General features: G+C 54.4%; 1 protein-coding gene across 2 annotated transcripts; it reads left to right on the plus strand.

Moving 5' to 3' along the window:
• The first annotated feature begins 3,718 nt into the window (after positions 1–3,718).
• ISM2 (isthmin 2) lies at positions 3,719–21,578 on the plus strand. 2 transcript variants are annotated; one of them, XM_058292968.2, is made up of 6 exons: positions 3,719–3,997; positions 11,497–11,685; positions 12,855–13,146; positions 13,382–13,438; positions 15,261–15,344; positions 16,493–19,932. In XM_058292968.2, exons 1-6 carry the CDS (start codon positions 3,857–3,859, stop codon positions 17,008–17,010), a joined length of 1,281 nt encoding a protein of 426 aa, XP_058148951.1. In that variant the 5' UTR covers positions 3,719–3,856; the 3' UTR covers positions 17,011–19,932. The 2 variants fall into 2 exon arrangements, with proteins under 2 accessions (XP_058148951.1, XP_058148954.1); XM_058292971.2 differs by lacking the exon at positions 15,261–15,344 and having other exon boundaries at positions 16,493–21,578.
• The last annotated feature ends 689 nt before the right edge of the window (positions 21,579–22,267 follow it).

Consider the following 22,267-nt stretch of genomic DNA (forward strand, 5'->3'; position numbering starts at 1 on the left):
ATTATTGTGATCTAAAACTTCTGTGAAGACAAGCTTAATAATTAGGAAAAAAAGAAAAAGAAAGGATGTAGACATTGAGGAAAAGATGGAAGAAGTTGCCTTGCCAATTTGCATACAGGGCAACACTTATTGCAGTGATGGAAGGCAAAACATCAAAAACAAAGCTTCTGCATTTTAAAATTTTTTGATATCCCAATTTTAATATGTATTTTATTTTATTTTTTTTAAAGATTTATTTATTTATTTATTTCTCTCCCCTTCCCCCCTCCCCACACCAGTTGTCTGTTCTCTGTGTCCATTTGCTGCGTCTTCTTTGTCCACTTCTGTTGTTGTCAGTGGCACGGGAATCTGTGTTTCTTTTTGTTGCATCATCTTGTTGTGTCAGCTCTCCGTGTGTGCGGCACCATTCCTGGGCAGGCTGCACTTTCTTTTGTGCTGGGCGGCTCTCCTTACGGGGCGCACTCCTTGCACGTGGGGCTCCCCTATGTAGGGGACACCCCTGCATGGCATGGCACTCCTTGCACGCATCAGCACTGTGCATGGGCCAGCTCCACACGGGTCAAGGAGGTCTGGGGTTTGAACCGCGGACCTCCCATGTGGTAGACGGACGCCCTAACCACTGGGCCAAGTCCGCCGCCTTAATATGTATTTTATATCTAACCTTTAAACTCATCACTATATTCCATTTTACTATTAATGGAACCTGGCAATATATTGGGCTTCATTTTTGAAGAAGTTTTGGATCACAGAAAGGTTCAACAATGGCAGGGGAGGAATACTGGTGTGAGATGTTATTGACAGGGGACACATGGTTGGCAGGGAGTTCTCCAGGGCATATATCCAGGGTATATAAAAATGTTTAGATATTTTCATAGTGGTTACAATGAAAAACAACAACTGAGGGAGTGCTGAGTTCCCAGAAAGGGGGGCTCTATCACATTCCCTAAAGGAACAGCAACAATCCCCCAAGTGCAACGGCAAAGACCAAAAAAGAAGGAAGGTTCAACGATGAGCCCTTGATACTAATGACTATGCTTGCGAGCCTGTGCACCTGAAATAAGAACAAGGCCTAGAGCCGCAGGGTGCCTAAGAGTTACCTCCTGAGAGCCTCCGTGTTGCTCAAATGTGGCCAGTCTCGAAGCCAAACTCAGCATGTAAAGGCGTTGCCTTCCCCCCTGCGTGGGACATGACTCCCGGGGATGAGCCTCCCTGGTGCCAAGGGATTACTACCAAGACCCAGCTGATGATGTAACTAGAAAATGACCTTGAATAAAAGGGTCAACTCAGATCAGCAGAATATCTTGGTCTACATATAATACCAGGAGTTAAAAGTGCTTTTTGACCTGAATAAAAGGGGGAAATGGAAAGGACAAATGAGTTTATATGGCTTTGAGTCTCCAAAAAGAGCTGGGAGGTTATCAGAGGGGTCGCCCTTATGCACAACTCAGCAGAGTCCCAGAGACAGATAAAGTAGATACAACCTCAGGTATTGGTTCTTCTGAGGGCTAAAGAGACCCACAGGTTCTATAGTCATGGCAGATGGAGTTTAGTGCCATGTCAGTTGGCCCTACTTTGAAGTTTGGGTTTCTGTGTGATGGAGCTGGACTCAGATGTGATCTTTGTCCACAAACCTCTCCTGTTACTTTTACCGGATCTGTAGTTGGCGCTGGGGTTTAGTGTATACCCAGGTGACCTGAATCTCTGGACTGTCCATGTGATAGCCAGGCCCTGAGCCTCAAGAGAGTTGCAACTCCTACACTCTGGTTTATTGGACTTACCCCACTCAGCTAACATGGAGGTGAAGAAGGTCAACCACCACACCAGGGAGCCAAGAGTGCCTACAACTGAAAGCAGGAGAATTGCATCCAGCATCTGTGTGGAATCTAAGCCCCCTCTTGATATAGATGTGGAGTGGACACAACCATTCTAAGGTCCACAGGATGGAGGAATAGAGTATGTATTAGAGTGGACTTACTGATATTCTATTCATGAACTATTGTGGTTAGTAATCGAAGAAAATGTGGCATTGATGTGGAGAAAGTGGCCATGGTGGCTGCTGGGGATAGAGAGTGGGAGGAAGGGATGTGATGTGGGGGCATTTTCGGGACTTGGAGTTGTCCTGGGTGGTGCTCCGGGGACAGTTACCGGACATTGTATGTCCTCCCTCCCATGACCCATTGGAAGGACTGTGGGAGAGTGTGGGCTATGATGTGGACCATTGACCATGAAGTGCAGCGGTGCTCAGAGATGTATTCACCAAGTGCAATGAATGTCTCATGATGATGGAGGAGTTTGTTGTTATGGGGGGAGGAGTGGGGTGAGTGGGGTGGGGGGTATATGGGGACCTCATTTTTTTTTAATGTAGCATTAAAAAAATAAAGACAAAAAAAAAAGACAAAATAGGTTGATGTCAAAGTACTTTTTACAAAAAAAAACAACAACCAAAAAAACCAACAATGAAGAACAAGGTGGCATGGCATTTAGTCTAGTAAAATACAAGGTGGTTTGTAATCTAAAGCTTCTTTAAAAATAAATTAGTTTAAAAAAAAATAAATTCAATCATGATAATTGAAAAAAAAATGCAATGTGGTGTAGTAGGTGCTCAAATGCTAAGTTTGTTTTGGTCAACATCTGAATGTTTGCTACACACCAGACATCTAATTAGGTTGAACTATAGGAAATTACCAATATTTAATCCCTTGGGCCAAAAAATGGCGATTTCCTATAGTTCATCTTAATAAAAAGCCTTTTACATGGATTCTCATTTACTCCTCACACCGTTGAGGTAGACAACCCTGGCCCCGCCCCCTTTTATAGATGACAAAAGCACAGAGAGGTCAGATAATTTGTTCAAGATCACCGACCTAGTGAAAGGTAGAAGCAGTATTCAGACCCGGGTGGTGGACTCCAGGACAGTGCTTTGAACTGTCTCAAAACACCAAGTGCGGCGATGGTGAGGGTAAGACTGGTTTCTCAGAACTGCGAACAGTCCCTACAAGTTCCATCTGGCTAAACCCAGACGCCAAGAGTTGTACAGCTCTCACTGCACATTCTCTCCAGGCCCTGCATGGATCCTGCGCCTCACACCCCTGCCCAGAAGGAGTCCAACCCCACCCCCCACACACTCACTCGCAAGGACCTGGGAGCGCGCAGAATGGCAGGGGTTGGGTCAATGCTTCAAGTCTCCAACTCTAGCAGCGGAGTTGGAAGAGCTTCGGGGGAACGCGCCAGTAGTTAACTGCAGTAGTTAGTTACTCCCGGACTTCCTCTCCAAGCAAACCTGCCTCCACGCATAAATAAACGTTTGTCCAGAATCTGAAGGTTCCCGCCATCGGCTCGGCCCTACCGCGCGAAGCCCCGCCTGGACTGTGCGCCCTGGGTCGCCGTCGGAGCGGGGAGGGCGGTGGCTCCGGGCACCAGGAGTCCCAGTGCCGGGCTGGACAGGGCCGGCCCGCGGGCGACAACTTCCCCCGAACAGGAATTCGCTTAGGGCGACGGCGGCGACAGTGGCGGGGACTGAGGGCGGGGAAGTGGCCCGATCAAAGGGAGCCGCCGGTGGGGCCCGGACGTGTCCTGGAACGCGGAGGGGCCACATCCCAGGGCGCTGACCCGCACAGCAGCGCCCTGTCCACCCTCGCAAGGACCAAGGCGGGGGAGGGAGCGCGAGCTGCGGACCCGGCGCCCGTCCGCCCCCGCCGCCCCCGCCGCCCAGGAGCCCCTCACTCGCCCCCGCGGGGCCGCGGCCAGTCCCGCGCGGCAGCGACCCACGGGGAGGGGCGGCCCGGAGAGAACAGGCTCGCGGCAGTAAATAGGCAGGCGCCAGGACTCCAGGCAGAGCAACCTCGGGAGGGAGACGATGCCTCGGGTCGCCGGCAGAGCGGGGCTGGTCCTCGGCGTGGCGCTGCTGACGGCGCTGCTGGCCGCGGGGCGAGCGCTCCCCCTGGACAAGCCGCGGGACCCCGGCCCCCGGCCCGGGAGCCCCGAGAGGCTGGCCGAGGTGAGCAGCGCGCTCGGCCCCCGCACCCCTCGAGCTCTGCCCGGCGCGGGCAGAGGGGGCCGGGGTGCGGGCGGAGGCCGCTCGGGACGCCCCCAGGCACCGGGGGGCGCGTCTGAGGGCCCCGCGGCGGCTGGGAGGCGAGGGCCAGGTTCCCCGGGCTGTGGCGGGCCGGGCTGGGGAGAAAGGTCACTTCTGCGCTGAGCGAGGAAGGCCCGCACCCTGGAGCCCCCCGCCGCGCCCCCCGCAGCTCCCTCCGGCCGAGCGAACCTCTCCTGCTGCCGCTCCTTCCACGCGCGCGCTCGCAGGGGGGTCCCGCCGGGTGGGAGAGGAAGACAGCGCGGGGCGGAGTGGCGGGCCGGGGGGGCTGCGGGGAACCCCGAGGGACCCAAAGGGTCCGGGTGAGATCTGAGGCCAGGCGCGGTGCGCAGGGGTCCGCCGACGCGCTGGGGGAACCAGGCAGGACTCGAAACGCAGAGCGCCTCGCTGAGCCGGCTCGGGCCTGAGCAGCGCGCCCCTATCTGGAGGTTTGGCGGGGCACCTTCCGCATGGCCTGTGGGTGGGTGGCGGCGCTGTACGGCAGACGAGTGAGACCGGAGAGTCGTGGTCGCCTCGGAGAGAAACCCTGGCCGGTCAAACTCTGGGTCTCTGGGCACCCGGGCTGCACGTTCGGGCTGGTGGACATTCCTCCCCAGGGGAAAAAGCGGGGGCTGCGCTTGTCCCAGGTATGCGGGGGCAGGCCTGTGTGGCAGGTGGCGGCCCTGGGTCCTGACTCCTGTGATGGGAGGAGGCCCCAGCCGTTCTTCCCATTTTCATGATCTGGAGACTGAGTCTCTCAAAGGGGCATGGGGTTAACCGTGAGAGCCCCCGCCGCCTCCATCCTGGGCGTGCCCGGGCTGCTGAGGCTGAGGCCAGGCCTTGGGAAGAAAGGAACCCCGCGGCGCTTCAGTGTATCTAAATCCCATTGTCCCCACCCCACCCGCAGGAGCCTCTTAGAGCTTTTTTTTTTCCCCCTAAGCTCCTCTTCCCCCACGAAAATTTTTTTTTATTCTTTATTTTCTTTTAAATGTTACATTCAAAAACCCCCATGAAATTTTAATGCCACAGGTATACTCTCTGCTTTTGGACTGTGGCTCTTTGGAATGTCTCAAACCATTGTCATAACTAAGATTTTTTTTGTCCGCTTAGATCCAGTTTTCGCCCCTGTTAAGAATGGGCACTGTAGACCAGGTTTCTCAGCTCGGCACAGTCAACTGGGACCAGAGGAGTCTCTGGTGGGGAAGCTGCCCTGTGCATCACAGGAAAGTTTAGCAGCATCCCTGCCTCTACCTCCCCCAGGGGAGACAACCCAAAACGGCTCTAGACGTTACCAAATGTCCTCGGGGCGACCCTCCTCCCCACCACTGGCCACCCCCGCGACTGTAGACAAATCCAGAGGCACTCAACAGCCCCTAGCCAGCCCCACCCCCTAGGGGAGTTGACAGTAATTTAAAAAAAGAAACTGGCATTGTTTCTACCCACCTGGCATAGGTGTTTTCTATCATAGTACTTACCACTCTGTGTTGTTATTTTTAGCAAATTTGCCAAATCTTTCTCCAGTGAGACCAGCCTAAACGGTGAGTTATTTTGGCACCAAAGTCTTACTAGTCTCCCACAGTACAAGGCATGACGCAATCTTAAAACATATGTTAAAGCGAATTAATTCTGTGGAGAAAAAACAGCTTGGAGCCCAGAGCCCAGGGTTGCTGGTGGTTGCAGGTCAGGAACTCATGTGTGACCCACCTTGGAGGATTCCCTCACATTTATTTATTTATTTATTTTAATTAATTAATTAATTTTTAAATTACATTCAGAAAATATGAGGTCCCCATATACCCCCCATCCCCCTCACCTCCCCCCTTCCCAAAGCAACAGTCTCCTCCATCATCATGACACATTCATTGCATTTGGTGAATACATCTCTGAGCACCGCTGCACCTCATGGTCAATGGTCCACACCATAGCCCACACTCTCCCACGTTCCATCCAGTGGGCCATGGGAGGACATACAATGTCTGACAATTGTCCCTGCAGCACCACCCAGGACAACTCCAAGTCCCTAAAACGCCTCCACATCTCACCTCTTCCTCCCATTCCCCACACCCAGCAGCCACCATGGCCACTTTCTCCACACCAATGCCACATTTTCTTTGATTACTAATCACAATAGTTCATGAATAGCCCTCACATTTAAAACGAGGGGCTCCAGCCTCTCCACAACCTGGCCAGCTCTAACCATGTCCCAGGACCCTGTCTGTTGTGTTAAAGCCATACAACAGTGTTAGTTGCGGAGTCATGTTGAGAGAATGAAGACTGCTCTTCCGGACACTTGGGTGATATGTCAGAAATAACTGACCTGCCCAAAGAACTTTGCAAAGAAACCAAAACACTTAAAACCTCCTGGGTATAAAGATGTGGGATTACGGAAGGGAAGTGAGCAATCCCTGAGGCCTGAAGAGTTGGTACAAATTAATCCATGTGGTGTTTTCTTATTGTCACATCATTTCAAGGTGAGCATTCTGCCCAATGTACAGATGAAGAAATTGAGGCACAGAGAAGTTAAGCCTACCCAGGGCTAGGAGCCGGTCTGTGGTTATGAGGAGTTATGCGGGGATCACGTGATCCACCTGTGTATGTCATGCCCCAGCTTACTTAGCCAAGAACTTGAAAAGAATCATTAGGGGAGTGGGTGTAGCTCAGTGGTTGAGCACCTGCTTCCCATGTATGAGGTTCTGGGTTCAATCTCTGGTATCTCCTTAAAAAAAAAAACACCACAAAAAAACTCTAGCTTCATCTAAAGCCTGGGTATTACCAAACCATCCCATGGGGCGGGGGGGGGGGGGCCCATAAAAGTGGCTGTGCATGCTGGTAAAAAGAACCAAATATTCTTGGAGAAAATGAGTCGCAAGGGGAGGCAGGACCTCTAGTGGAGGCAGGAACTGCGTTCCAGGCCTGGACACCAGCCTGCTCGGGGGTAATCTCAGCTTTCCTCCTCCAGGATGAGAAAGCCATTGAGAAACAGGTTAGAGACCACGGAGCCCAAACTGAGACCCACCTGTACGGTGAATTGTCTACACAGCTGGCCCTTGTAATAGGGTGTTTTGAGGAGAAAATGAATAATAGCTGTGAAAACGTTCTTATAAAAAGGAGAAAAAGAAAAGTATCAGCATCATGAAAAAAATGCTCCACCCCGTCCTCCGGGCAGGATGTTGCTGAGCTTCAGTTTATTCCCACAGTCAAATGAGAGTAAGAGAACCCTTTTGTCAGCTGGAGAACTCGGCAGGAAAGCACTGGACACATGAATGGCATCATCCTTACGATAGGCCAGGGCCAGGCAATTTTCCGGGTGCTGGTAAGGTAAGGAATGCCACACCTGTGCCTCGGGAGGCTTCTGTCTAGTTAGGAGCAGCCCCTGTGCCTGGCATTTTGTACTCCTTGTCTTGTTATCCCCATTTTACAGACGAGGAGACCAACCGTGGGTCCCATAACTAGCTCAAGGTCAGCAGGTAGTAAGTGGTGAGCCAGGCTCCAAGCCCAGCTTTGCTTAAGCCCAGAGCCCCAGGGCACCTAGCCCTGATGCCCACCACCTCCTGGGCAGGCAGGGGGAGACCTTGGGGGCTGCATGCCACAGGGCTGTGATGGAGGTAAGAATTAGGCCAGAGAGAAGGACTGAGCAGGACAGCTCCTCCAGGCTGCGAGAACTGTCCAGCGGGGCTCCCTCCTGGGGCAGAGCCAGGGAAGCTCACGCTGCAGCAGCAGGGGTCTATCGCTGGGAAAGCAAGCGCTTTTGAGGGTATGCTCTAACAGTGAAGAACAAAGTACTAGAGAAGAGAGCCATCAAGCCTGGAAGCAGGAACTGGATTGCAGGGCTCGGTGTGAATGTTTTGAAAGGTTTCTGCGGCCAGGGTGGCACTGAGAAGCAGGTTTTTTCCTGAAGGTTGGCTTCTGTATCAGTGTCCCAGCTGCTAAAGAAATACCACACAACAGGTTGGCTTAAAGAATGGAATGTATTAGCTCGGGAGGCGTCCTGAGGTTAGGAGAAGTCTAAAATCAGGTGTCAGCCAGGCGGTGCTTTCCCTGGAGACTGGTGTTCTGGGGCTGGCCGCTGGCGCGCCCCGGTCCTCGGCTTCGCTGTCACCTGGCAATGCATGTGCAGCATCTTCCCCTGTCTCTTCTGGATTTTGTTGACTTCCAGTGTCTGGCTGCTCTCCACGGCTCTCTTTCTGCATCTAGGTTCCTCTGCTTATGAGGACTTCAGCCGTTTTGGATTAAGGCCCATAACTACTAGCATCTTCCAAGTCCGACTGACAGTGGGTGCAAACCACAGCACCAGGCACTGGGACCTGAACAAGCCTTTCGTGGGGCACATGAGTCAGTCCTCTTTGGGCAGGTCTTTTTGGCTTAATCAGTGAGTGAGTGCCAGAAGGGCGACTGAACCCAGTCCTGTGTGCTGCCAAAGCCTGTGGCCTGCCCGCTGGCCTCCTCTTGCGTCTGGGCACGTTCCTGAGCTTTGGCCATCATTGTCCCTCAAGACCATTCTTTTCACTCTTGGGAATCAGGAACCCTGGAGGACTGGTTTAGGGAAAAAGAGGCAAGGACAAGAATGGGAGCCTGGAAGCTTAGTTGCTTACTGCTCCCAGGCGAGCCCCTTTGGTTCTCAGTCTCTAATCTCATTTGGTTGTTGTGAGGACCAAAGGGAAAGTGGGGTGTGAAAAGCAGAACATCTTATTTTGACATTTCGTTCATCCAACCCATTCAGTGCCACAGGGTACCAGGCGGTGAAGCAGGAGGGGCAGCCCCTGCCAGGAGTTAGCAAAGCTCAACGGTATAGGAGCACGGACTCTCCAGCCAGACTGTCTGCCTCAAACCCCGGCTCAGCCAGCCCCTAGCCAGGTGACTGAGCAAGTTCCTTCACCTCTTATCCTTGTTTGCCTCATCTCCGAAGGGAAGATGATGCCAGCGCCTGCCCCTAGGGTGGCTGTGAGGATTCCACAGCTCAACACAGCGGGTGCTCGGCAGGACGGGCTCCGTCGTTGGTGGGGCCCCTTTACGACTTTCAAGATGGCAACAGCGGAGCATTTAACCAAGCGTGGGGCCCTGGGCACCTGCGCAGGTCGCAAGCCCACGAAGACCTCCAGCTAGGAACAGTGGTGCCCAGAGGGTGTGCTGTGTTGATAGCACCCTTCTTGCAAGGAGGCTCTTTGAGGTCTCCACCCGGTGCCAGAGTGGGCTGGGTAGGAATACTACATGCCGGTCTGCAGTTGAGGGGTGAAATCCGGCCCCATCCCTTTGGCCCCGGGCCTCAGGAGGCTGAGGAGGCCGTTGCTGTTGAACCTGGGTTTCTAGCACCTGCTGCGAGGCCTGTGTGTGCCACCTTCAGCCGCTGCAGCCGCAGGGTGGGAAGGGAAAGTGCTAGTGTGCGCCTGGCACGTGGCTTTCATGACAAGTTCCTGACCCCTGAAGCAGAGAGGAGAAGGGGGCTGGAGGGCAGGGGAAGGGGGAGGGCTGAGACGGGTCAGGAGGCAGGCTCAGGCCATGCAGTAAGCGTCTGTGGGTATCAGGACTCCTGTTAACTGCAAACACACAGCCAGGGGCTGCTTGTCCCAGGCTGGGAGGAGGCACATAGGCCCCTGTGTGTGTTTGTGTGTGTGTGTGTGAGAGAGAGAGAGAGAGAGAATGGTGGGGTGTATCTTGTCTCTATTTGGGCAGTGACACAATCACCCAAAACAATGGAGTTGTGTTTTTGTCCACTTATATGTGTGAAACTCCACATGTGAGCTTAACAGACGGGGGACATGGTCCTGTGGGAGAAGGCAGGAGTTCTTTAACAGGCTGCAGCTTCAGAATTAGGTATTCCACCCAGAGATTGTGCGTTAGTGGAGGGGGTGGTGGCAGTTGAGGCAAAGGGGGACGGTGGGCTGTCTTCAGACCTAAGACATAAAGGACTAACACGGTGCCCTGTCCCGGCTGAGAACCATCTAGCCTCACCTTAGGTAACATCCGTTGCATGCTTACCACGTGCAAGGCACCAGTCTAACTTAACAAGGCTGCACAGGGGCTGTCCTTTCTGATTCAGAGGGAGAAACTAAGGCAGGTTAAGTAATCTGCCCAAGGCCACACGGCTAGTAAGTGTACAAACTGGGATTTGAACCCATGTAATGTGGCCTCGAGCCTGCACTCTTTACCACCACGTCAACTGCCTCCAAGAGGAACGGAGTGGAAGTGCTTTGTGAATGCAGAGGGTGGGCCCAGGTGAGGGATTACTGTCATGTGTGTGTGTCCAGACACACGTGTGTGCCTGTGTGTGTGCAAATGTGTGGGCACAGAGATCAGGCAGAGCTGAGCTTGAATCCTAGCTCAGTTCCTCAAAATCTTTGAGACCTTACCTAAGCCCCATCTTTAAAACAGGGAGGCAGGGCTTGGATTTGTCCACAAGATTATCTGACTCTCCAGAACCCAGGTTTTTTCAGCCGTCCCACCCTGCCCCAAGGTGTGAGGTGTGTGGCCAGTCAAGTCCGTGGTGGGAGTGGCCCCAGGCCCCAGGCTACTGGACCCTCCGTGGGAGCAGATGCACGCCAGGGTGGGACTTAGAGAAAACCGGGGTGTCCCCCGCTGGGCAGCGTGGCTGCTGGACAGGCAGGGGCAGGGCCGGGTGGCCTGTGGGCCCGGCGAGGCCCTCCCTGCAGGGCCAGGCCCACCCGGGGGCCTTTGCCCTGACGCGGGAGGACTTCCTGTGGGGAAGGTTGGCTCTGGGCCTGACCCCCTGGGGTGTTGGCTGGATATGCTGAGTCCTGGGCCTTGCCCCCAGAAACGGTGTTGGAAAGGCCTGTGAGGGGCTGGGGGTCCATCGATAAGGAGAAGCCTGAGGGGGCTCGCGCAGGTGGTCTGCAGACTGGCATTTTATTTTACTTTATTTTTTTTAAGATGTATTATTTATTTATTTCTCTCCCCGCCTCCCCCATTGTCTGCTCTGTGTCCATTCGCTGTGTGTTCTGTGTCTGCTTACATTCTTGTCAGTGGCACCAGGAACCTGTGTCTCTTTTTGTTGCATCATCTTGCTGCTTCAGCTCTGTGTGTGTGTGGCGCCACTCCTGCACGGGCTGTGCTTTTTTCCGCGTGGGGCAGCTCAATGCGGGGCACACTCCTTGCACGTGGGGCTCCCCTATGCAGGGGACACCCCTGCGTGGCAGGGCACTCCTTGTGCACATCAGCACTGCACGTGGGCCAGCTCACCACACAGGTCAAGGAGGCCCAGGGTTTGAACCACGGACCTCCCGTGTGGTAGGTGGACGCCCAATCTGTTGAGCCACGTCCGCTTCCCCAGGCTGGCATTTTAGAACCACCGCCGCACCTCGCTTCTCCTCTCTGGGCCGTGTCGAAGGGCTTTATTCCTCCTTGTATGCCTCCCTGGCCACCCTCTTCCGGGCCCCAGGGGGTCCCTGACCTCGGTCTCCCCTCCTCAGGTCTCAGCCTCTCCCAGAGAAGAGGAGGCACCAGTGCCCCCCGGAGCCCGCCCCACCGAGCCAGCAGCCCTGACCCCGGGCCAGACCGCTGCTCCCGGGACCCTGGCGGGCGCCCCCCTGCTGCTGGGGCCGCAGAAGCTGCCGGGACTGGCCAACACCAGCTGGAGCACCCCAAACCCCAACAGCCGGGTGAGCGCGGCCCCCGGGAGAGGAGCTGCCCAGCGCTGCCCTGAGGCCGCCCCTCCTGACTTCCCCGGGGGGCAGGCTCCTGCGGGGTGGGGAGGATTGGCCCCGCGCCCTCCGTGTGTTGCGGCAGGAGGAGCTCCTGCACCCCCACTTTCCAGCCGTGGGAACTTGGGTGAGACTCGGGGGGTTCTCGGAGCTTCTAGGAAAGACTTTGGGGCAAACCCCACCACCTTGGAGGGCACTGTGAGGACGAGACGAGAGGGGAGCTGGGAGCCCGTGGAAACGTGGGGGTCAGTCCTGCCCAGCCCAGCCTCTCCTCGCAGCCCCTGATGGAGCATGGAGGGGGGCAGGCCGGGGTGGGGGCGGGGGGAATCCCCGTCTGCCTACCCTGCTGCTGTCTTGATCCTCAGTGATGATAATTCTGCATTTTCATGTACCAGCTGCGGTTCACAAGGCACTTTCACACAAAAAGAAAAAATTAAAAGACCACAAAAAGAGAGAACGTACCATTTTAAAATCGTTTAAAAGTACGCAGTCGGGTGTGCACACACACGTACACACACAAACACGAAGGTCTGGAAGGTCAAGCCCCAGAACAGTCTCTGATGGAGATGGAATTACAGATGGCTTTCGTTTTCTTCTTTATCTTTCCCCAATTTTGTACAATGACCTCTTATTACTTTATAATAGCCCCAAAGAGTAACTATTTTTGAAGTTCACCTTCCCGTAACTGACTTTCTTTATCCACAAGAGCTCCTCTCGGGGGCTGCTGTGGGGATTTGAGCTGTCAGTGGCCCCCCGAGACGGGGCAGGGGTCTGCCTGGAGAGCCAGCCCGCTACGCCGGCTTCTCCTGCCTGCCCCTCGCCCTCTCTTTCACTAGTGGCTCTCAACCCCGGCAGCACTCCAGAAGCACCAAGCTCGGTCCCACCCAAGACCAGTTACGTCTGTACCTGGGGCGGGCTCTGGGAGTCAGGGGTGTTGAGCTTTTTCTTAAAGCATCTCCAGGTGATCCTAATGCACGGGGAGATCAAGGGGGGTGGCCGAGGGAAGACAGCTGGCGCGGAGGAGAGGTCGAGCCTCTGGCCCCCGCTGAGCCCCCTGCCTTGCCTCTCCTTGGAGTCCAGCTCTGAGCACTCCCTCACTGGCTCACCTGGGGCTGGTGTCCCCGCAGGTGACCGTCACGGTGGTGGAGGACCCCCAGGCCAAGGTGAAGATGACTCTGTTGGCCAAGCCTAGCCAGGCCCCGTCCCAGGCCACTCCCACCTCGCCACCTGCCAAGCAGATCTCCTTTTGGAGCAACCTGGAGGGCGAGGAGGAGGAGTGGGAGGAGGATTATACTGACGAGTACAGTGAGTTTGATGACATGGAGGCCAACGAGGAGGAATACGAGAAGAAGCTGGAGCCTGGGTTCAGTGGGGCCACAGGCCACCGGCTGTCCCCCAAGGAGGAGACGGGCAACCACGGTGAGCTCCCCCATCTCGGCAGCCCTGGGCTGCTGCCCCTTGGCATCCAGAGTGCACCTGGGGACGAGGGAGAGAGGGCCATACCTTCCCGGGGCAACTGGGGAGGCCGTGTGTGCAGGCCCTGCGCAAACGTTGTCATCGTCATCATCATCATCATCAGATAGTAGCAATACTTGCAAAGTTTTCTTTCTTTTAAACAACATTTGATTCTTACAATAGCCCTGTGATCTCCTAGGCCCTGCGCAAACATTGTCATCGCCGTCGTTGTCATCATCATCATCATCATCATCAGGTAGTAGCAATACTTGCAAAGTTTTCTTTCTTTTAAACAACATTTGATTCTTACAATAGCCCTGTGATCTCCTAGGCAAAGTGGACACTTGTTAATATGATATTTATATCCATCAGTGTCCAACAAAGTGAGAAATATTATAAATCTCACCATTCATAACTGAACTCATTGCCAGACTGTGTGGATTTGAATCCTGGCTCGCTCTGCCACTTATCAGCTGAGTGACCTGGGGCAAGTCACTTAACCTCTCTGTGCCTCAGTTCTTTCCTCTGTAAAATAAGGAACAGTATAACCCTTACTTCATAGGGTTTTTGAGGGGTATTAAGTGAATTAATACATGTAAAGTGCTGGCCTATAGTAAGCATTATGTAAGTACTGGCTACTTCTATTAGAAAACAATATAGCAGCAGCACAGAATGTCCAGAAAATAAAATATCACCCAAAGCCTGCCAGCCCTCCAGGACAAGAATTTTTTATTTCTGCATATTCCTAGTGCCAGGGATGTATTGGCACCATTGGGTTTTTGGGTTTGTTTTTTTTTTTTCATTTAAAAAAATTTATTGAAGTATATCATTCATACATGAACATACATGAACAAGTATATAGTAAAGTTGTGAACCTACAAAACAAACATACAAATCACCTACAGGGCACCCTTGGTGGTTTTTTTTTTTTTTTAAGATTTATTTTATTTATTTCTCTCCTCTTCCCCCTCCCCAGTTGTCTGCTCTCTGTGTCCATTTGCTGTGTGTTCTTCTGTGACCGCTTCTATCCTTACCGGTATCTGTAGTTCTTTTTGTTGCGTCATCTTGTGTGTCAGCTCTCTGTGTGTGCGGGGCCATTCCTGGGTGGGCTGCACTTCCGTCGTACTGGGCGGCTCTCTTTACGGGGTGCACCTGCACATGGGGCTCCCCTACACAGGGGACACCCCTATGTGGCACGGCACTCATTGTATGCGGCAGCACTGTGCGTGGGCCAGCTCCACAGGGGACAGGAGGCCCTGGGTTTGAACCCTGGACCCTCCATGTAGTAGGTAGACAGACGCCCTATCAGTCAAGCCAAAACGGCTTCTCACACCCTTGGTTTTGATTGACATAAGAAACTAGCGCTCAGAGAGGTCGGGGAGTGGTCAGGCTGCAGTCGGACCCTGAGCCTGCCGGCATCCAGCCCCAGGTGCCTCTTTCTCCGGGGGCCGTGCTGGCTCAGGAGGGCCACGTCATGCACCTGCACAGGTTGCTTACTGCGCAGGGGTTCCCAGCTGAGGGGCGGGGGCTGAGCTCCAGCCCGGGCTCGATTCCCCAGGCTGGGAGCCCCGGCCTGGGCTGAGCCCTCCGGGGCCTGGGCGCCTTTTCTGATTTGCACAAGTGCCCCCGTGGGCTGCACTCACATACCCCGGCTCCCTGGCCTGGCCAGACCTGGAGCCTCAAGAGGAAGAGGAGTGGAGCCCCTGGTCTTCTTGTGGCGGGAGCGGTGGCAGCAGCAGCCAGCAGAGGACTCGGTCCTGTGCTACACCCGCACCGTCATCGAGTCCCGTAGCTGCGACTCGCCCTCCTGTCCTGGTGAGATGGGCCCCCTGGCCCCTGCGTAGAGAGAGGTTGGGGCGCCCTAGACTCCGGCTTGGTCCCCTGGGAGTCTGGGCTTGTGGAAGCGTGGACCTGGAAAAGGGGGTACAGGAGGTTCATAGGCCTGGCTGCCCCACCTCGTCTCAGGCCTCTCCCAGATGCTGTGGGTCCCGAGGGCCGATGAGGGCTGGCCCTCCCCGTCGGGAGCACAGGGCTGCTCTGGGGCGTCCCCCCCAGCTTGGCCTCCTGTCTTCCCAAAGGAATCACGGACATCAGCATATCGGACTTCCCCAGAGAGGGGTGGCAACCTCAGGGCCTTAATGCTACAGATATGTTCAACCCAGGTCAGTGGAGGGACTGGGCCCTGATCTTGGACATGTGGGGACACCCCTCGCCGGAAGGGGGAGCACCATTGCACGCACAGGAATCTTGCCTCCATCCACTTGAAGGCCTGCTTCCCCAGCAAGGGGGTCCAGGTGTAGCTGAGCCTCCCTGGCCAGGCCCGTTGGCCTTTCACAGCCTGGTATTCTGGCTGGGAAGGTCTTGGCGTGAAGATGGGAGCCACAGCGCTTGGAGATCCCCTGGCAGGGCTATCTTCCCAGGCAGGCTGGATAGGGCGCGGACATTCTGGCTCCCACCCCCTGGACACTGGAGGCTGTCAGGGAAGGGGGAGGCAGTGTCGTCTCTCAGAAACGGTCAGGGTCCGAGCCCCTTCCGGGCAGCTGGCAGCATGCCGTGCTTTCGCCTGTGCCCTCTGCGTCAGGCTCTCGGTCTCACCCACACCCCGCGGCTGCTGGTAGCCTGCCCTGTGGGTGAGTCCCATGCTCAACACAGCAGGAGCTCCCCAAGCCCAGATCGGGCTGTGGCACTGTCCTGGGGACCCTCTTATGGGGAGAGACACCCACAGACTGTGCAGCAAAGCGTGTCCGGAAGATCTGGGAGCCAAAAAGGAGGCGCAGTTTGTTCCGTGTGGCCAGAGTCAGAGCCAGATTTCACAAGGAGCAGAGTCAGGAGGAGGGCAGGGTAGATGGCTGGGGGCTGGGGCGGGAGCAGCAGAGTGACTCACCTAAGGTCCTGTGGCCCGAGCCAGGCAGAGGTAAGGCAAGAACGGCCAGTGTTTAAAATATTGAAACATTTCCTTACCAGGCAGTTAGAAACTGCTGCCCCTTAGTCACCCCAGCTCCTTCCCCAAGGCCCCAAGATCTTTCCCCATCACAACATCTAAAGAGCTAACACAACCAAGGGCACCTCACCCCTTGGCCAGGGCTGGCCTCCTGCTTCAGGTTGCCAGCGTGACGAGTGGTAGCCCCTCTCTGTCAACCCAGAGCCTGCCAAATTGGGAGATCCTTGCTCTGGGGTGGCTTCCTTCACTCCTGCCTGCAACGTCGTGCCATGCTACGTCTCTGCACCTACTGGGGCCAGGGCCTTCTCCTCCCAGACATCTCCAAGGGACTGACCAGCCTCCCTCTGCCCCCCTCCCTGCCCTGCACAGATATAGACAGCTGTGAGAAGTGGCTGAACTGCAAGAACGACTTCCTAGCCAAGTACATGCAGCAGATGCTGCAGGAGCTGCCCAGCTGCCCGTGCGTGTACCCGCCAGAGGCCGCGTCCAGCAACGAGGGCGTGCGGGAGGAGTACCGTGGCCGCAGCTTCCGATGGAGGGATGCCAGCAGCCAGCGCGAGCACCTGTACGTGTACTACCCCACGGCGCGCTTCTGCCTGCGCTCCCTGCTGTCTGCCGAGAGCGGCACCCTGGCGGCCCAGCACTGCTGCTACGACAAGGACGCCCGGCTGCTGACCCGCGGCAAGGGCGCCGGCTCGCCCGACCTCGTCAGCATGGACTTCTCCCGCGGGCTGCACTTCAAGGTGGACACGCTGCCCTGGATCCTGTGCAAGGGGGACTGGAGCCGCTACCACACCGTGCGGCCCCCCAACAATGGCCGGGCCTGTGCCGAAAACCCCTCGGAAGAGGAGTACCTGGAGCAGTTGCAGGAGGCCAAGGAGTACTGAGGGGGCTGCTGGGAGAGCCGGCAGGGAGGGGGCCGGGGGCCGTTGTGCTGGAGGGCTCCCCTAGGGGCTCCCCCCTCCCCATCCTCACACAGCATGAGGTCAGCCTGGGGCCACGCAGCATCCCAGTGTCGCTGTGGGGTTGGGGAGAAGGTTGACGGGTGTCCAGGCCCCAGGTGCAGGGAGGACCCCATGCGGGGCCGGGAAATGTGTGCGTGTGTCTGCGTGAGGCCCTCCCGCTCCTGCCCTTTGGCAGGGCCTGTCCCAACCTGGCCACTCATTTCTCTCCCCCTCCCTCTGGGCTTGGCTCTTCTGCCCTGGCTCTGCACACAGGTGGGAGCCAGGCTCTCCAGACACCCTGATTCCCAGGACCTCTTGGGAACCGCTGTCCATCACTCAGACCCCCGGCCCCAATGGCCAGCTGAGGAGGCCTTGCATCCCATCTTACGGCCGTCCTCTGCCAAGCCGACCCCCCTTCCCAGGAAACTGCCCCCTTGTCCTTAGGTGACGCACGCAATTCCCTTACCCCACCACTCAGAGCCTGCCCAGGAAAGACGGCCAGTGACCTGCTGTGAGCCCCTGCCGGGGCCTAGCCTTGACTTTGAGCTGCCTTCCTGGTGGCCACCTTCTAGCCTGGGGCTGAAGGCCATCCGTGGGGCCAAGCGGAGACAGGCTGAGGCAGCTGGAAATGGCGCTGGCCCGGGGCAGGGGCGGCAGCTTGCTACAGCAGCCGGGCACAGCCGGAGATCGAACCCGCTCCAGCCGGGGCATCACCTGCCTGGGGCGTGCTGGTCAAACAACTCTCAGGTGGGTGGGGAGCCCTGATGGGGAGCATTTGGCAGTTTCCGTGGTGGAAAGACCCTCGCTCCCCTCCATGACCCATTTCAGGCTCCTAATGTGATGTCTCTGGGTACACCGAAGGCAGTGCTGGGAAGAGAGCACACAGCCGGCTCTCCCAGGACACGTTGCACCTCTTTCCTGACCCCCACAACCCCCCCAAACCACACTTTCTTTCTCTGTGGGGTTGAAACGTTGAAGTTTCAACTGTCCCTGTTCACGAAAGCTTCTGGAAGGTAGGGTCTGCAGCCCTAGCCCCTAGACACCGCCTGCAAAGCTCTCTGGGATCCACAGCGATAAAGCACTTTACTTTAAAATTCTCTCAGAGGAAGCGGTGTGCCCCGATGGGAGCAGAGGAGCATCGGGAGCCTTGGCTGGTGGGCCAAGCCGAGCGCGCGTGGGTCGTGTTTGTAACCGCCCACCTCACAGCTGGGCGGGCAGAGCTCCTGGGGCGCAGGGGTAGGTGTCGGTAAACATCAGGCACTCCTAGTCACGCTTGTAAAGGGACTGCCTAGGAGGTGGGGAGGGGCTGGCCGCCCCCAGAAGCACCTGCGAAAGTTCTTTCTCATCAGGAAAACGGCGCTCCCTCTGTGCAATTGGCCCCAGGTCCCCAAGTAACGTGCCCCGGGGGAGACCCCGTGCACAGGTGCCCAGAGGACTACCCCCCTAAAACGACCGCGGTGGTCCTGAGTCCTGCCTTAGTGGGTCCCATTACCTGACGCCTCACTGTCTCTCCTGGCATTTGGGGAAGGGCAGAGACATGCCAGGAAGTCGAATGAGGGAAGGTATGTCCTTGACTGTTCAAAGCTGCCACCTAGAGAAGCTCAGAGAGCCAGGGCCTTCCTCCTGGGATCACCAGCACACTTCTGGCAAGTTGACTGGTCGGGACCTGGACCACAGTCTAAAAACACTCTGGTGGGAAGATAATATGATGGTCAGAGAGGGCAGGATCTGAGGTCACCAGATGGGAGCCAGTTCACTCCCTTTCTCTTGGCTGGGGAATTCAACAAGATTAGTATGGGCATGTATTTTGTGTTTTTTTTCCTAGAAGAAGCTTTTTTAAAAAAGAGCAAGATAGAGACGTCCCAGTCTGTTTTCACAGGAAACTGCTGATTCCCCTCCTTTCTCATATAACTTACTTTGGCACTTAAACACGCTGTCTAAATTTAATCTATACCTAATGGTTGTCTACTATCCAAACCGAATTTAGCCAGCCCCATTTTTAACCTCAGTGACACACTGTATTGCTACCATGTCAGGCCACAGATGAAAGAAACTAAAGAAAAGGGACCTGGAAGGTGCTGGGGAGGAGGTCAGCTATAAAGTTGTGTATTTTTAAGTTCTACAAAGGAGGAAGAGACACCCCGCAGGTGGCTGCAGGGTTAGGTAACACCTGTGTGTGAGGAGCGCCACTACTGGAGGCTGCATTGAAACTGTAAAAGAGAGGATTTTAGGAGCAACTGGTATCAGAGCCCAGGCAGGGGTTCAGAAAATCAGAGCGGTCCTTCTTTCTGATTCTGGTCCAGTATCAAGGCACTTCAAGGCTTAAATAGCTGCTCTTCCAGCAAACCCCAGCAGCCCCATTGGAAGCCAAACATCTAGCACAGATAGCACCACTGTCTATTTCTCTCTTGTAGCTGCTGCCCCAGCCACCAAGATGGTTTTGTCCAATTTTCCTTCTGGTTTGCCTTGTAAAAGGGTTCTAGGCTAGGCTAATTGAATTCTTACTGCGGCTTGTGTGATGAGCTGGCCCATGTGCAGTGCTGATGCGTGCAAGGAGTGCAATGTCACACAGGAGTGTCCCCCGCGTAGGGGAGCCCCACGCGCAAGGAGTGCGCCCCGTAAGGAGAGCCGCCCAGGGCAAAAAAAGTTCAGCCTGCCCAGGAATGGCGACGCCCACACGGAGAGCTCACGTAGCAAGATGACACAACAAAAAGAAACACAGATTCCGGGTGCCGCTGACACAAGCGGACACAGAAGAACACACAGCGAATGGACACAGAGAGCAGATAACTGGGGGGAGGGGGGCGAGCAGGGAAGGGAAGAGAAATTAATTAATTAAATAAATAAAACCACAGATAGTATAAATGCTGGCAGATCCTGCTGATTTCCCCTTGCCTCTTAGAAGGAAAGTTCAAATCTTTTGCCCCATTACTCACAAAAAGGATCCAAATGGGCTCCTTTGACCCTTCCATTACAAGTAGATTTTCTCAACATGTTTGCATCTCAAAATGCATCCTGGATGATCAGAATCACCTGGGATTTATTAAAATGTAAGTTTACCCACTGAGTAAGACTTTTTGGAGGTGGGGTCCACTTTTATGCATTTAACAGTTTCCTCCAAGTGGTTCTTAGACACAGAGAACCTTTGGCTGATGATTTGCAATTGGCCAGTTAACCAGCTTTTCAAAATAACAATTGTGGCTCAAGGGAAAACCTGTACTTGTGAGTTCAGAAGTCAGCAGGTACCATTGGCTGAATGCCACCAGGTGCAAGTACTTTGACAGGCATCATCCCTGATGCTCTCCCATACCCACCAGATTCATTTTCTAGTTAAGAATATTTGCCCAGTTTCCTAGGACGTGACATACTTATGATTCAAACCCAGGTCCAACAAAGTGTATGGTTTTGTTTTAGCTGTTATTTTGCTTTAAAAAGCTCAGATGATTAACTGAAAGTTTATCAGTAAAAAGCAAATGGGGGGAGTGGTGGTGGCTCAAGCTATTTGGTTCCCAGGGCCACCTCCTAAAAAGGAGAGGAGCAAACAGAGAGCAGACAGCAAACACAAACAATGGAGGTGGGAGTGGGGAGAAATAAAATAAATCTAAAAAACAGCAATGGGAAGGATTGGAACAGCCATCAGCACGGGGGCTATGAACTGTTACTGGGCATGACATGTCACAGGTTCTTTGTCCAGTGCTTTGGTTTTTGCTCAGGTGATATTTAGGATTTTTTTCCCTAGGTATTCTGGAAATGGTAACTTTCCAGCCAGGAGTAGAAAGGGCTCCACTTTTTAAAAGTTAACCATCCCTATGTTATGTAGGAGTCCGTGTTTGGAGGGACCTATTAACTTGATTCTAGAGCCCACGTTTCTTATCAAATTGTTAAGGCAACTTTTTTGGGCCCTCTAAGTTTGATATGGTTATGAATTTCAAAACAGATAATGGATTATGTTTGTAATCTGGTCTGCACCTGGGTGTGATTAGGTTATGATTAGGACTTTGACTGAGCCACGTCATTAGGGCGTTGAGTCCCTACGAGTTGGTGGGTGGGGACTCAGATAAAAGGCATGGTAAAGGACAGAGTTGGGGGTTTTTGATGTTGGAGTTTGATGCTCAGGTCTTAAGCTGGAGCCCAGGGAAATAAGCACACAGAGGAAAGAGAAGCAAACCCCGGGAGGAGAGGGCAAGCCCCAGGAGGAGAGGGCCTGAGCCAGGAGAACAAAGGAATAGAGACAGCTCCTTAGACAGGGCAGAAACCCCAGGGAGAGACAGAGCCATTCACATGATAGTCTACAGCTGACCATGTGGAGAGAGGCAGTCTAGATAGCCTCACAGTACACAGCTGACCTTGTGGAGCTGAGTCCAGAGGAACCCAGGAAGCCTGAACCCCCACAGATGCCGCCAGCCATCTTGCTCCAAGTGGAAATAGACTTTGGTGAGGAAAGTAACTTATGCTTTACGGCCTGGTATCTGTTAAGCTCCTACCCCAAATAAATAACCTTTAAATACTAACCAGTTTCTGGTGCTTTGCATCAGCACCCCTTTGGCTGACTAATACAGACCCCAAGGAGGTGTGTATTTAAGCCCAAGGCAAAGCAGACCTAGAGTTCAGTCTAGTACATGACAGTAACTCAAGCTAAACATGGCTTTTGGGGGGTCTTAATTATATAGATCAGTACTGATTTTCTGCTTTAATCATGAGGTTTTGGCCAACTCATGTTGGTAGGATTAGTCTGCAGAACTTACTACCACCTAACAAAACAGGCAAAAATAGATGAAGGAAACAGCTTTTGCTTCCGAATTGGAAGGCACTGACTCACACTGAGGTGCAGGAAGCTGAGGCAGAGCCTGTTTGGGAAAGTGCCCTTTCCTGTTGCCTGGTAGTTACCTCTTTAGGCAATGTGGCAGCCTGTCTGAACCCCACCTGTACACTTGGCACAGTCAGCCCTCAGTAAACTTGTTTAACGGGACGAGGATTTAAAAAAAAAACACAACTCTTAACAAGGATGAATCATTTTTTCCTCTTTCTGGTCACACTAAGCAGCCTGGAATCTTACTCCAGGGGGGATGTCTAATATACTAGAGATGCAGCAGCTTCTTTGTGGGGGTGAACCCAATAACGAGGCAGTAGACAAAGTGCTTGTCTTAGATACAGGCTCTATAATTAGGTTCCCTGTTGTTATTAGATCTAGGACAGGCTA

The sequence above is a fragment of the Dasypus novemcinctus genome, chromosome 3 (assembly GCF_030445035.2).
Source record: "Dasypus novemcinctus isolate mDasNov1 chromosome 3, mDasNov1.1.hap2, whole genome shotgun sequence".
NCBI lineage: Eukaryota > Metazoa > Chordata > Mammalia > Cingulata > Dasypodidae > Dasypus > Dasypus novemcinctus.

Excerpts from the sequence above, each read along its gene's own strand:
- ISM2 (XM_058292968.2), top strand. The coding sequence starts at position 3,857 with ATGCCTCGGGTCGCCGGCAGAGCGGGGCTGGTCCTCGGCGTGGCGCTG. Across the intron at positions 3,998-11,496 it reads GCCCCGAGAGGCTGGCCGAG|GTCTCAGCCTCTCCCAGAGA; the intron begins GTGAGCAGCGCG and ends TCCCCTCCTCAG. Across the intron at positions 13,439-15,260 it reads ATCATCATCATCATCATCAG|GAATCACGGACATCAGCATA; the intron begins GTAGTAGCAATA and ends GTCTTCCCAAAG.